The 15445-nt window shown below is 35.8% G+C and overlaps 1 protein-coding gene across 1 annotated transcript in view; it reads left to right on the top strand.

The window, feature by feature from the left end:
• The window catches only part of ITGA2 (integrin subunit alpha 2), a 96835-nt gene that overhangs the window by 42024 nt on the left and 39366 nt on the right, over positions 1-15445 (top strand). The window contains exons 3-9 of the mRNA XM_079143479.1: positions 2735-2844; positions 5420-5511; positions 8549-8663; positions 8818-8945; positions 11339-11487; positions 14382-14532; positions 14826-14991. Coding sequence (XP_078999605.1) covers positions 2735-2844; positions 5420-5511; positions 8549-8663; positions 8818-8945; positions 11339-11487; positions 14382-14532; positions 14826-14991 — 911 coding nt within the window. The remainder of the gene's footprint in view (positions 1-2734; positions 2845-5419; positions 5512-8548; positions 8664-8817; positions 8946-11338; positions 11488-14381; positions 14533-14825; positions 14992-15445) is intronic.

Here is a 15445-nt window from a genome sequence, read left to right as displayed (position 1 = left end):
GTACCTTCTCAAGGAGCTAGCAGGTCACCAGCGCTGCAGCTTTACCGCCTGGGCTCTGAGGAACAAAATGCTTAAATCTTCCATCAGAAACACGTGACTTGTCCAGTGCACACGGTGGCTCACACCTGTAATCCCAGCATCTCCGGAGCCTGAGGCAGGAGGATCACAGTTCAAAGACAGCCTCACCAGCTTAGCAAGGCCCTAAGCAACTCAGTGAGACCCTATCTCTAAATAAAAATTACAAGATAGGGCTGGGGATGTGGTTCAGTGGATCTTGTAAAATTTGCTGTAATTAATACGAAGTCCCCACATCCCAAGGGGCAGAGCCATACTTCGTATAGTATGGGGCTTCTTGCTATAAGGTGCTATTTTCTTCGCTACACATACATCACAGTCAGCTTTTGTCAAAAACAAAACAACAACAACAACAAAAATTCATCTAACTGCTACATAGTAAATACGTGGAGACCGAACCAGAAACAGCTGCCAGAACAGTAACGTTGAGTACCTTCCACTTGACCAGGTTGAGTTTTTTCACCTCTTTTAAAACTGTTTTGACTTTACTTGGACCAAAAAAAAAAAAAAAAAATACACACACACACATATATATGCATATATATATGTACACACACACACACACACACATATATATATACACACACACACATATATATATATATTTTCCTCAATTAGAACAGAATTATGGATTTTCTACTTTATATCAACCAACACAAGAGTACTTAATAGTGGAGAAACATTCATTCGTTTGTTGAAACGTTTTTTCATTCATTGATTCCACAGGTAGTTATTTAGTCCTACAGTCACAGAATGCCCAACCCTCTGTACCTTTCATCTCTGTTGAGGGATTTAATCCTCAGATTTGGAGGGGCCAGTGGGTGGGGGGACTTCCTGGAGGAACTGGTGTCTAACAAGAGGCCTAACTAATGAGTAGAACTTACTAGGCAGGAAACAGCATGTGTGAAGTTTTAGAAGCAAGAGAGAATCTAATTTGGAGGACCTGAATTCAACGTGTCTAAAATACTGGCATTCATGAAGGTGCAAGGAAGACACAGGGCTGGAGAAGAAAGCAAGAGGCAGATTATCTGCTTTCTTACACTTCAGCAGAAGACCAGCGCACAATCAGAGTTACGCTGTACAGTTCCACCATCAATGAACACTGATGGAGAATACTGAGCTCTAGAAAAGTGTTTTCACAGTGCAGAGACTTCATGAGTTTCCTCATTTCCTCTAAACGATCATGACTTTGAAGAACACCAGATATGCTCAAATATGCATTCCAACCCCTGCCACCAAGTCCCTCCCTCCACCAAGTGAATGTGGAAACTTGCTGACATCCAGAGTTCAGATGTCTGTCTTTCTCAAAGGTCTTAAACTATATGCCTGGTACTGTTGTAATCCTGACCATGGGTGATATTTTAATAGATAAATTATGCTCAATTATTTTCTCAGAAGACAAAAATGTTTGTGTTCCACAGGAAGCCAAGTCTTATTTTTTCAGTTCATCCTTATGATTATTTTACTTGTCATGTATTTTGAGTAGATTTACTAGCTTTTTTTTGTATCTACTATAGCACTTAGGATGGGTACCATGTTTGATTGATATTGACAAATTATACAGAAGGCTCATGAAAGAATTCAAATTTCAGATAACCTAAGCCTTTCTGGCTTTGACAAGAAAAAGGAAACAAACAAACAAAAAACAACAACAACAACAACAACAACAAAAACACTGAATCTAATTATGCTCCCTTAGTAACTACATGAACAATTAACCTGTTACAATTTCTAAAGATCAAATGTTACATGGGCTCTTTCTTTCCAATTACCTGTGGTCAGAAACAACAGATGAGGGCTTCTAGAAGGAAACACATAGTTGGAGGAACTCTGCAGAAGTGAAACTAACCAAAGGAAGGATGTGAGCACCAACTTCATCCTGCATTCTAGATACACACACATTGTTAGAGATAGACCCCCATGATATTTTGTTCTGTGGTTTTGCTAAGTACCCCATTATAAATAAGCGTGAAGCCACCTAGCTAACTCATCTGCTCCCTAAATCAGTTGACATATGACAGAGTTTAGGGTGTATAAAAACTCAGCAGATATTAATTGTTGCTCTTGGGTTTTAACATGATTTCATTCTTGAGAGCTGTGCTGATCAATACGATTGCCTCTATCACATGTGGCTGTTTTGTATTTAAATGTTGCTGGTCCATATTGAGATGTGCCCTAAGTAGAGAATACACACAGAATGTCAAAGACTTAGCAAGGAAACAAAGAGAATGAAAAATAACTCATCCATAATTTTTATAGTGACTGCATGCTAGTTTGTACATATTAGGTTAAATAAAATATAGTATTGATTTCACTTGATTTTTTAAAATCTTATCCTGATTGACTACTAGAAAATTTGAAATGACCTATGTGCTCACATTTTGAGGCTTGTATTGTGTTTCTCTTGGACAGCACTGCTGTGGGGAGACCTCCCAGGTGTGTGGTAAAGCAGACATACTGCAGACATTCACTAAGGATCTTGAGCAGCTAAGAAAAAAGGAAGCAGCTCAAATGATAGCAAACACGAACTGTTTTAAAACATTAAAATTAAGTGTTTTTGTTTTTTTTTGTTGTTGTTGTTGTTGTTGTTGTTTTTTACTGATTTGTGGTAAGAAACTAAACATATTATGATTAATGAAAAATGAAATCCCATTTCTAGGTTACTGGTTGGTTCACCCTGGAGTGGTTTTCCTAAGAACCGAATGGGAGATGTATATAAATGCCCTGTTGACCTGTCCACTGCTACATGTGAAAAACTGAATTTGCAAAGTAAGTCGTAATTAGCAAAGTTATTTCTCACAAGCAGAAACATATTTGTCATAGACTCAGCTGAAAAATGACAGCAAAAACTGTCATTGTTCTGCCTTAAAGAAATGTGGGCAGCTTTATGTTTTTATCTCTTCAGTCAGGTGAAGCCCAATTGAATCCAAATTTCCAAAACAGTTTGAAGACCTGATTTAACAGTATGCCTCCAAAAGGTACTACTTTCTGGATCACCTACCCCAGATCATGGGCAAGTTTCCCTCAAGCTTTAGGATTATTTTGTGATTATTTACAGAAATCTGAAGCTATCCATATTTCTCTCCCTTCTCTTTCCAAAACAAGCCATTCAGTATGGAAACATCAGTTCTAAGGTTGATGGCAGGTGTCAGGAAACACCCTTTTGCATATTATGTCTAAAAGATTGTACTCTAATAAAAAACTCACAATATGAGATTATTTTCTGTTTTAACTATCCCAAATGCCTTCTAATATAATGCAAAAAAAAAAAAAATCACTGAAAATTCAAGGCTACAAAAGAAAACGAAGGATATTTCCAGACAATAGTTTCTGAAGCAAGTAAAAGTCATTCAATTTGATCATGATCATATTAGCAGCAGTATCAAAACAAACAAAAACAGCACTGAGGAACATAGAGTTGTCCTGGAGAATTAAGGGATGAAATGAGAAAATAAAGTGTTATGAAAATCAAGGGAAAGAAGTTTCAAAAAAAAGGCAATTAAGAATTAGAAACAGACATTATTACCTCATATTTGACTGCTTGACTGATGTGATTCTACAATACATACAAGAAAACCAAGATGTTGTACTTCATTTATGTATGATTTATCAAAATGCATGGATGCATTCTACTGTCATGCATAACTAATTAGAACAAATTAAAAATTAAATTAAAAATAGAATTAGAAACAAAGGCGGATAAGTTTCTTACACATCTGTGTTTATCTAATTTCTAGTGTAATTTCTGGAATTTAGTAGGGGCTCAGTGAACATATCTCCAGGGAAGTGGGAGGAGTATCAGTGGTGTCAACGCTTCAGAGATAAGGCCCGAGAACTCAGGAAACACCCCCCACTTATTTAAGGAGGTTGTGGGTGATAAAGATCAGGGGCTCCAAGCATTTTGAAAGCTTGCCATCCATGCATTTTTAATAATCAAAATGTATACATTATGAGTGAGTTTTAAAAGGTTTTATCATATAGTTAAAAAGTTTAATTATGTCACTTTTAATGTATCCTATCACCCTTCACCCTTAACTTTTGAACACTTAGCCCCATGTATATGTTTTAATATGGTTTAAAGCTATGTATATGTACTGACATTATCTTAATAATGCCTTTACCTAAAAAATAAATTTAAAGTATAAAAATATACATGCAGAAAATTCCATTATTTTCTTTCTGTACTACAGCAAATTATATTTTGTGTAATTCCTTCACCTGGACTGTAAATCCAGCAGCATTGAGGGGAGGAAGAGATAAAGAATTTAGGAATGGATGAATAGTGAATGAGGACTAGGTGTAAATCAACCTGCTTTCCAGGAGGTGAACAGAGAAGGAGAGCTAGGAAAAGCAGTTCTATGAGACAGCAGGATTGAAAGATCTTTCTAGAAAAAAAGAGATGCTCTTATTTGCAGGCGATTGTCAGGAAGTGGCAAAAAGGGAGTGACTGTTAGTTTGGAATATAGTTAACTGGGTGGGATAAAAGTTTCTGATACCTGGAAAAATGATTCTTAGAATGCTTTCTTCTCTATGAAGGAGAAAAAAAGTAGTTCTAGGAGGATCCTGCGGAAGGATGGAGGAGAATGGACGTTACCCTGCAAGTGTGACTCCTCCTCTCTGTGGTAGACAAGTCATTCTCTGAGAGTGGCAGGATGTGGGTTGAAGTTGGAGGCTCCAGAATAAGGGGAAGCTCTGTAATAGGCACCCTGGGAAACAAGGAAGGAATCCAACTAAGGATAATGAAAGTGGCAATGATGGCTCAGCCAAGGTTGGAGAACGTGCGTAACCGACATTGTTACAGCCCAGTGCACAGTTCAACATTTCAGAAATGGATCCAACAGGTGATGCCTCAGTTCAGACAGAGAGAGGAGGTTTGGACTGATTCATTTATTATTTGACCAGGCTAGTCTCTGGGATTTCCTTTTAAAATTCATCCACTGCTTTGAGCCAGATTCTATCAAATGCCATTCTCTGATAACAGTTTAAGGATATTTTTGACAACTCAGAAAGAAAGCGGGGGAAGCATCAGATAGAGCCAATTTGACTTTGGAAAGACAGAGTTGGCAGAGGAACAAATGCTGTCCTCACGTGCATTTTGTTTAGTCAGAGCCCTGTTTGTAAAACAGTTGGATTTAAAAGGAGAGCGTTCAGCCTACACCCTAAGATGAGCTGCCACAGCACCAAATGACTCTCATTTCCCTACACTTCATTATGTAACACAAACTCTGGACATGTGATACTAACTTCAATACTACATGCAAACATGGGTGTGCCTGTTTTTTTTAAACAACCTCAAGTAAATGTAAAGATTTAATCGCTTTTAAAAAATCTTTCCCTCTCAAAGCGTCAACCAGAATCCCAAACGTTACTGAGATAAAAACCAACATGAACCTCGGCTTGACCCTCACAAGGAACGTGGGCACCGGAGGGTTTCTTGTGAGTATTTACTTCTAAGACCCTCTTTCCTCTTGAGAAGTTTGTAGTCAGTGTCTTCTCACCACCCCGCACCATCAAATCAAGCCTTGACATTTAAACAGCAGAGTTTGCTTTTGGATCAGTTATGCTATTTGAATATCCAGTGCAAATAACAGTCTGTTGATGTGTAAAACTCTTAGATATTCAACAAAATCATTACCACAAAATGTTTTGGGGAAAAAAAAAAAAAAAAAAAAAGGTTTTTTCCCTTGATTCCTTGCCCTTGGTACTTGATGATCACATCAAAATCCCAGGTCTTATTTCTGCTTCCTGAAGGAACATTCGAGTTAAGTGCTATTAATTCAGAGAGTAGGTTTCAAACCTAATGAATATTTTTATTTTTAATCATTTGCTATTATGGTTTACTTATTTAAAGTATGGTCCACTTTTTATCATATTTTATGTCAGCTTTTATTCTTATTTGGGTTCTAAAATGCTATGCAAAGACATCGTGAATCACTGAAATAAAATGCCTTATTTAACAAGTGGTCTGATGACAACTAACCAGTTAATAACTTAAATATGCCAAAAAAAAAAAAAAAAAAAAAAAACTTCAAGTGACTTAAAGAGTTAATATTAAAAAACTAGAAGAAAAGGGAAATTTTCTTCTTTTCTTTTAATGGAAATTTTCCAAAGGAGAGAATTTCTCAGCTTAGAACTAATAGAAGAAATAACATAGGAAACTGTTGAAAAGATTTAACTATATAAAAATTTTAAAACATCACATCACATACCAAAAAAAAAGTAGAAAGGTAAATAAAAAGTCAATCTTATTTGAAATTTCCACTTTCTTATATAAGGATAACCTACTAGCATAGCCCTGTTAAAATTGTTTTTGAAAGCCTAATTTAATTTTACAGTAATATTTTTAATACCATTATCATGCTAACTTAAAAACCTGCTTTATACTTGTATAATTCTAAAAATGTAACCAACTTTGAACAATGTCATTCTATTAGTAATGATAGATAATACTTTTTACCATCTTTGCTACCACTAAGTAAATTAAATATTGTTTATAATGTGTGTTATATATGTGCATAAATAATATTGTAATGTATCTCCATGGTTTATGATAGCCTAGATCTTTATAATATGGCTGTTTCATGTTTTTGTTTGTTTTGTTTGTTTTTTAGGTTGAGTTAGTCAGAAAGAGAAATCAGGGATTATAGGATGTGCTTTAAATTAAAAAAAAATTTTAGTCTCTAACTACAAATAAAGTAAAAGTACAAGATAATCTAAGAAATTAATTGAATAGTCAATGTAGCAACCAAGGATGCAAAGAGAGAGAGATTGAAAGAGAGGGAGAGAGAGAGACCAAAGTATTTCTTATATACCTGAAAGGTCAAAACAATAAGAAACTCTTCAGAACTACATGGAAAAGACTGACAATATTCACATCTTTCTTGAAACTTTTTAAATTCTGGGCTTAAAGCAGGAATGTTCTGGCATTAACAATTGGCATAATCTAATTTCAACTTCTTATGCTGTTTTCCAGTGTTCATGAAAGAAAAAAAAAAAATCTGTTCTTGAGTACTTTATAAGCTACTTTTCAAGGGAATTTTAAAAACTCATTTAAGAATGCAGATAAGAATCAATAATTGGTATATATTATTTCATAAATTAGCCAGAAGCATTGATAATAACTTTTTCCTAACAAGTTGGCACAGTGAATCAGTTTTATAGAAGAAAACTATGCCTTATTCATTGAGCATGAAATATGACCACAGCTGCTTCTAACTATTATGCTACGAACAGTTAAACTGGGTCAAATAAATTTCCTTTTGTTTTTCCAATTGCTTCTTCAAGTCCACACTTTTCTGTTTAGTTTTAATAACTGATCTTCCCATAAGATCAATGCTTTGCATACATTTTACATATCACTCACAGCTTTACATAATACTAAATTCTGTGATAATTTTTAGGATCTTAACTACACTCCTCTTTCCTGCTTTTCTCCTTTTTCATCTAGTGATTTTAATATTACTTAATCCAATGTTTCCCTTATGCCTTAATCATGATTAAATCATAAATTCCTGGCATTTATTAAACGTCTGATGCAAAGGAGAGAATTGTGGTTGATGGAGATTTTAGGAACTGAAATGCAGATTATGTGGGCAAGGAGACAAGTGTCAGCCAGCTTTGGTGATCAAATAAATCAGGAAGTAGAAATAAGGGATTCGGAGATCTAAAAGTAAAGAAATACTTAAAAGCAAAGAAAAAAAATTACTTTGCAGTTCCTGAACCTCATTTCTGTTTGGTTAACAGAGTTTTTAAAACTGAATTTTCATGCAAAAATTTCCCCCGGTGACTCTCAGGAAAACTGGAAACTCTTTTCCATAACACTGATGGGGGTGCGGACAGAGTAGCTGTCCCTGGATATAAGAAATGGGCTCTTCCTGGGTTCATGGTGTCTCTACCTGGCCCAGCACTCCTCCAGGGCTTCCATCTGGCCCTCAGAGGCACTTGGGTTTCTGGACTCTGCTGGAGGATGGAATTGTCTGAATGGAAGGGACAGGAGGAAACCGATGATCCAGCAGCAACACCAGAGATGCTGGCTAACAAGTACAGGCACTTGCTATTTGTCCAAATGTTTTACATTGACCGAACTTAATCTTCACCACAAGGGAGATAGGATTCTGCTAATTTTATAGATGAAGCATCTGAGGCCCAACTAACTGAGACACAAAAAATAACTTTGCACCACTGCTTCTATGTGTTCTCCTGCATGGTGGAGAGCACGTGGGCTCCCCTTCACCGACACCTGCCCCTGACAGTCCCAACAATCCTCCTTCTCACTGAGTTGCCACTGGGCACAGAACATCTGCCACTTTCTTCTCCATCACTTCTGTCCTCCCTGGTTTTTGATCTGTTAAAGAGTTGACAATCCCCGGTATCTTAGAAAAGAATAGAAACAATTCCTTAGTTCCAAAATGGGGCAGTAGAAGGTTAGCATTTTCCATGTGTTTCCATTTACCTTTTTCTCATTTCTTTGAAGACATGTGGTCCCCTGTGGGCACAGCAGTGTGGAAATCAGTATTACACAACTGGTGTTTGTTCTGACATCGGTCCCGATTTTCGGCTCTCAGCCAGCTTTTCACCTGCAATTCAGAGTAAGTTATGAATGTGTGGAAGATCTGAACAAGGCTTTTCATTTAGAGGAGGGGGGAGTTTATCAAGTCCTACCCAATTCCTCCATAAGTCCATTTTTATATGGGTATGAAACTTGACTTACCTGTGGAAATTTACTTCTTCTGTTTCTTCTAGCCTGCCCTTCCTTAATAGATGTTGTGGTTGTATGTGATGAATCAAACAGTATTTATCCCTGGGATGCAGTGAAGAATTTTTTGGAAAAATTTGTGCAAGGCCTGGATATAGGCCCCAAGAAGACACAGGTATGGATATCAGTAAACCAACCCATAGCTTTCTTTATGAGAGAAGAATGCTAGCTATGAAGTCTTAATTTTTGCATTTGCTAAATCCACATATTAAATGCATTAGATGGTAATTTTGAAAGTTAATTGAAACTTGAACTACTGTAGGTTATTATTCTCCCTATCAATTTGTCCAATGCTGTTGACCTTAGAGTTTTGTAACACAGGCATCAAGGTTTTGGAAAGTAACATTTTATTCTTTTTTTACCACCTATTTTTACCCCTCTAGCCCATGAGGTTGTCAATACATGAATGTGTATTATTTTTTCATGTCTGTTTGTACTAATAATGAAGTTCTTATTTTACTCTTTGTTGTAAACTCTTTGAATTCTTGAAATTAAAAAAATTAAGTCACTAAGAATAATTCTACTATTTCTTATTTTATAGTCTTTTAGTGTTTTCTAGTCTAACCTATATATTTTTTTTAAACACAGACTAAGTCTTTTCAATATTTTGATATGGCTGTCTATGTCTTCAGAAGTTTTTAATTTGCTTTTACATCTACTTAAGGCAGGCAACCCAAATTCAGAAGCAGAAGTTTCATGATTTTGAAAGAAAGACTGAACAGCATTTATGTCAAAAGTGCTACTCATAATTTCAGCTACTCAGGAACCTGAGACAGGATTATCTCTTAAACCCAGGATTGGAAAAAATTCCATTTCTGTTTTTCTTTTTGTTTTTTTTTTTTTAATTTATTTATTTTTTCATTTTTATTTGGATCTGCCATTCGTTATTAGTTGTAGCGGCAGAGTGAACCAACCTCAGCAGGAAGCGGTTCACAGTTAACAGTATATGTTCTTGGGTTGCATCTGATACTCAACATCCAACATCTAGTAACAATTTTTGAAATATTTTCCCCTATACATGTTCCATTTATTTTTATTGAAATGTGCTTTTCCACTTTCTTATGCAGTATTATAAAATATTGATGTCGCTTTTCAATACTGAAAGGACATTAACGCCTGCCAAGATCTTGGAAGTTTCATAGTGGGCTTTTACCAGAAATTGTGTTAACTAAGACTACGTATAGCACTGTTTTATGGAGTGAAACACTGTCAAAGTCTCTTATGAACTCAGTTCATAAGAGAACTGAGTTCTCTTGACTCAGTCACTAGAACTGAGTTCTAGTGACTCAGGTGCATGAAAACCTCAATGCATCGTATTCCTCTTTAGGAGAGGTATAACCCAGTCTCTTCTCTCACTAATTAAGTTGGACCTTTCCATAAGATTTAATGTACAACGTATCTTTTAGTCCGCCTCCCCTATCCTCACTCACAAGGTCTGGGGCTGACATGGGGATTACTACACTACCATCGACCTCTCATATTAGACTTTGAAATCCTCCATTATTTTTTATCTTTCCGTTCTTTCAAGTCAGACATCCTTTTCCTAAAGAAAGAGATTCAGAATATATTTATTATCATCCTCATGGGGCCTACATCCTGTTTCCCAGGAAAATCCCTGATTGAACTCAGAAATCCAGGCCTCACTCCTTCCACCTTCCCTACATACCAACCTCAGAAAGTCTTGTGTCTTTCAGGGAACCTCTTTCCACTGGTCCCTGTTTCCTTGATTTCTATTTCCTGTTCATTAAACCCCATCTCATAGGTTTAGAGTGATTCCAGTGCCTGAAAATGAGGACATTAATAGAAGACTGTGACCTTTTTGAACTGAAGAATTAAAAAATGTCCCCAAACATCTCATTCAGAAGTCTCCTTTCTTTCATCTGTCTTCCATAAGATTCTCTCTAATGGTATTTTCCCTTGAAAGACAGAAATTCTCTTCCTCATATGCATATCCAACAACTTTTTCCCCAGATATACCGAAACTGAAATCCAGTGCAGTAAATAAATCTAACTGACTCCATTGCTTAGGGGTACACAGACTTGTCTTCTATTCAACTCTGATTCTTTATTACATGATTATCCTCAACTGATGAAGTATTACCTCATCTATGATTGCTTATAGTTGTTTGCAAGTCTATAGCCACTGATAATTAGAAAGTTTATTTATCTCTATTTTAATCTTTCTGTTCTAACAGTATTCTAGCACTCATCCATATTAAATATCATAAGGTAGTGAATTAAAAATCTCTATGATTAAATCTGGAGAACCAAGTCATAATCCACAGCACATCCTGTTGCTTGGCAATCAGTACTACTCTTGTACACTGAGGGCCTCTAACAGATGTCATTCCTTTGAAAGAAAATTAACTGTCAAGAACAAAATTGGAAGTGGTTCCCTTACGCCATTGATACTTGTCTAAATGCATTTTTTACTTTTATTATACTGGCCATATAGAAATTGTTAAAAATGTGATGAAAGTCCATTAATAAAATTCTGCTCTTTTGAAGGTGGGGTTAATTCAATATGCTAACAATCCAAGAGTTGTGTTTAATCTGAATACTTTTGCAACCAAAGATGAAATGATTACAGCAACATCCCAGACGTCCCAATATGGTGGGGATCTCACAAACACCTTCAAAGCAATTCAGTTTGCAAGGTAAGTTTTGTTGCCAAAACACCATTATTCAGACAATATAAAAGTGCTGAGAAGTAAGAAAAAGGAAATAAAAGACAAAAGAAAAATGATATGTCTGGAACCCACACATAAATCTGAGCTAATAAAAAGAAAGTCTCCACTTTCTATAAGTTGAGTATTTTGAGAAGACACTTAGAAAATGAGGTTAAAATCTTTGATTCTGAGACTTTTATAAGATGATTTTGCATGAATTAAATTTTTATCTTGTCCTTAAATTTTTATTTTATTATTAATTTTTAAATTTGTATCAATTAAATTTTTATTTTATGGTTCTGTATGAATTAAATGAAGCAAGATCTTAGCTTAAAATGCCAGGCATCATTATTTGTTAATATCTATCAGAAATTTTGACCAATTAAGCTCATGGAGCATTTCATGCAAATTAAGAAGAGCTGTAGAATCCTAAACATATGAATCTTAACCAAATTGCGTGAGTGCATCGTACATACTACGATCTGTGGGGAGCGTGGGTTTTACAACCACGCAGCGTTCTCCTCATTCTTATCTCAGTTTCTCTATTTTTTCAGGTCTATGACCTTCACCTTTACTCAGTTTTAACCAGATCCCTTTACAAAAACCTGAACTACTATCCTGTTGTTAAAAAAAAAAAAAAAACGAGAACAATACCCTTGCCCTTCCTTAAGCCTCCTTCCTGCCTTTTCATCTTGAGCATAGCTTCTTCCTGATTCCATAATTGCACTTAAACAGGGTCCACACTTTCCCTCCACTTTCTTGAAACCTGTAGCTCTGCCCTAGCTAAGCAGGCCTCTAAGTCACCCCTTGAGCCTCATCCCCTGGGATTCCCTTGAGCATGTGATAAGGATGAACCTACTCTGCTATTTTGAAACAGTTGTCATGACATGGCCAAAATCTGGGATCATCCCTGCCAACTTTTTGTGAACAATTTTTGCCTAGTCAATGGCTTCTTTTATTTTTTTATTTTCTAAACAGAGCCCTTTCTTCTTCACAGTCCTTCTCTCTTAGGAATCGCATCCCCTCCCATGGTGTCAACATCAGCTCTCTTAGGATTACCCCACTGCTGAGCTGTCATTCCTGAATTTTTCCCCAAAAGTCACATAGACATCAAATTGATGCCGAATGTCCTTATTTGGAGAGTCAGCTCACTTATCAAATTTAGCGTGTTCTAAACTGGTCACTCCTTCCCCAGAGACCCTCATGACCCTGTTATTTTGATTCATGCCACAGTCTATTTGCTGAGTCATTCAAAACCTTGTTAGTTTTTTGTATTCTTTTCATTCCTTCTTAGCTCACACGCCTGGTCAGTCACCACATCCTGTCATTTCTATTTCTGCATTTCCCATTACATCTGTCCTTTTTTTCTCTCAATGTGTATATTTTAGTTGCTGCTTCCACTGGTGGGTGACTCTGCTCATCTGTCTCAAAATCAGATTCCCTATAAGGGAAGAAATGATTGGTTTACTCCTTCCTGTCTCTATTAAGATGTCCTTTTGGGCCAGGTCATCTCACCAACAGCTGGCCGGTCAATAGGGTCAGCTGTCATTAGGTCAAGTGCCCTTCCTTGTCCAGACTGAGGGGAAGAACAGGGTTGATAGAAAATGACCTTGATAGAACTAGAACTGCTGAAGGTCCCTGTTTTCACCAGGAAATATGGGTGTGGCACTTTTCCGTGGAAGGCCTCCAGGGTCCTGGGAAGCTTTCTTCTCCACGATAATGGTCACTTTCTCTTCAGATGGGATTTGTATCGTTTTAATCATCTTTTTAAATTTTTGGTTTTCTCCCCTGTGCACCATTATTTCTCAAGCTAAGAGAATTTAATCCTCCTGTTGCCAGGAGAATCACCCAGTTTCCCATACTGCCAGATGCCCAGACTGTAATTACCTGTTTTCTCTCTCTCTCTCTCTCTCTCTCTCTCTCTCTCTCTCTCTCTCTCTCTCTCTCTCTCTCTCTCTCTCTCTCTCTCTCTCTCTATCTCTATCTCTCTAAAACACTGAATAGAATTCTGGAACATTTTCCCATCAAGTGCTGTCCTGTTTCCCTTCACCTTATTTGACTGACTGTCTGTGGTTGCAATGTATTGTTACAAGCATTGCTGGTAATCAACACTAAATGAGGCCCAGTATCTCTTCTTAAAAGCTTCACTCATACTTGTGATCTAGAGTATGTCCTAGAAGACACACTTCACTCAAAAAGGATTGGATGTGAGAAACTGTAATTCAAATTGATCTAGCTGAAAACTATAAGACAGTTTTCTACTTTTTTATATTCTATAATATAGAGGACACAAAATACTTTAGGAAATAAAATGATATGCTCGATTTTAAATACACTAATTTTGAAGAACTCCTTACACATTCCAGTAAAAATATGCAACACACATTGAATATGTGAATTTGAAGATAGAAGAGATAAATTGAAGACAGATCTAGGTGTTAAAGTATAATCAGATGAGTGATCAGTCACCAAGGAGTAGGTGACATTACACAGGAAAAAACAAATGTGTAACAAGATGGTCCAATAGGCAAAGAGAAATAGGTTATTGAACAACTAATTAACCACCTAAAAAAAAAAAAAATACAGATGAAAACCTGCCTTGTTCCTTGCCTCAAAATAGATTTCAGGTTGCCCAAAAATTTAAATCTAAGAAAATGGAACCATTTTAAAGGATTTATAAAAGTTGAGACATGAGAAGTTTGTAAAATATCATATCAAATATGAAAAATACAAAGAAAAGGGTTAATGGACTAAAATTTGAAAGAAGACCAGTGAACTGAGGAAATTATTTGAATTACGTAGGATGGATATTTATTTTAAACCAGAAGTTAACATATTAACTTCATCTTTTGATAATGAGTCTTTAATTTTATCCACCACAGAGATTTTGCTTATTCAGCAGCTTCCGGTGGACGACCAAGAGCCACCAAAGTAATGGTGGTCGTAACTGATGGGGAGTCCCACGATGGTTCAATGCTGAAGGATGTGATTGAGCAGTGCAACAATGACAATATCCTGAGATTTGGCATAGCAGTAGGTGGCTTTTCTTCTCACTTGATTTATAGTTGATGGATAATTATTCCTCTATGGCATCATTTTCTTATTAGCTGTGCAAAGTTTATTAATTAAAAAAAGTTATTTACTGTTTATCTGCTCTGCTCCTTGCTGATTTTTAGTCTTGTCAAATAGATAAATGGTTGTGGAAATGTTGCTTGACTTACTTCTCCAGAAGGTCTTTGGCGTTGGGAAGTAGACTAGAAGGAACTAAATAGGAAACTTTTGAAATAACAGGAATGACTTTTTTCTTCTTCCTCTCTATTTTAAAGGTTCTTGGGTATTTAAACAGAAATGCCCTTGATACTAAAAATTTAATAAAAGAAATCAAAGCTATTGCTAGTATTCCAACAGAAAGATACTTTTTCAACGTGTCTGATGAAGCAGCTCTTCTAGAAAAGGCTGGGACATTAGGAGAACAAATTTTCAGCATTGAAGGTAAAAGAGTTCCTTTTCAGAATTTTCTTTCAAACCATTTTTGAGATTTTTATTGTATTCTCACATTTGCTTTATTAATGTCAATTTGTGTAGTTTTATAGAAAAAAACTTGTACACATCAGTAAGGAAAAAATTACAAAGAATATAAATAAGTACTTTATAAAGGATAGACTATAAATGACCCATAAACATAAGAAATATTCCCAAACTTCAGTAATTATTTAAAAATACAAATTCAATCACTTTTATGTTTTACCTAAATGTGCACAGATTAATAATGTTTAATATTAGAGATTATTGAGAAGTAAAGAAGCTCATACATTGTTAATAAATTAATGAAACAAATTAGAATTATCTATTGCAATCATGAATAGTTTCTTCTTTTTATATAATATACAATTTTTGAAGAAACATTTTATATATCAGATCTAAAATAATTTATTTATATGGCCTT

This window comes from Sciurus vulgaris (genome assembly GCF_902686455.1).
Source record: "Sciurus vulgaris genome assembly, chromosome: 6".
Taxonomy (NCBI): Eukaryota; Metazoa; Chordata; class Mammalia; order Rodentia; family Sciuridae; genus Sciurus; species Sciurus vulgaris.
Note: the sequence above shows the minus strand (reverse complement) of the source record. Positions and strands in the feature narration are given on the sequence as shown.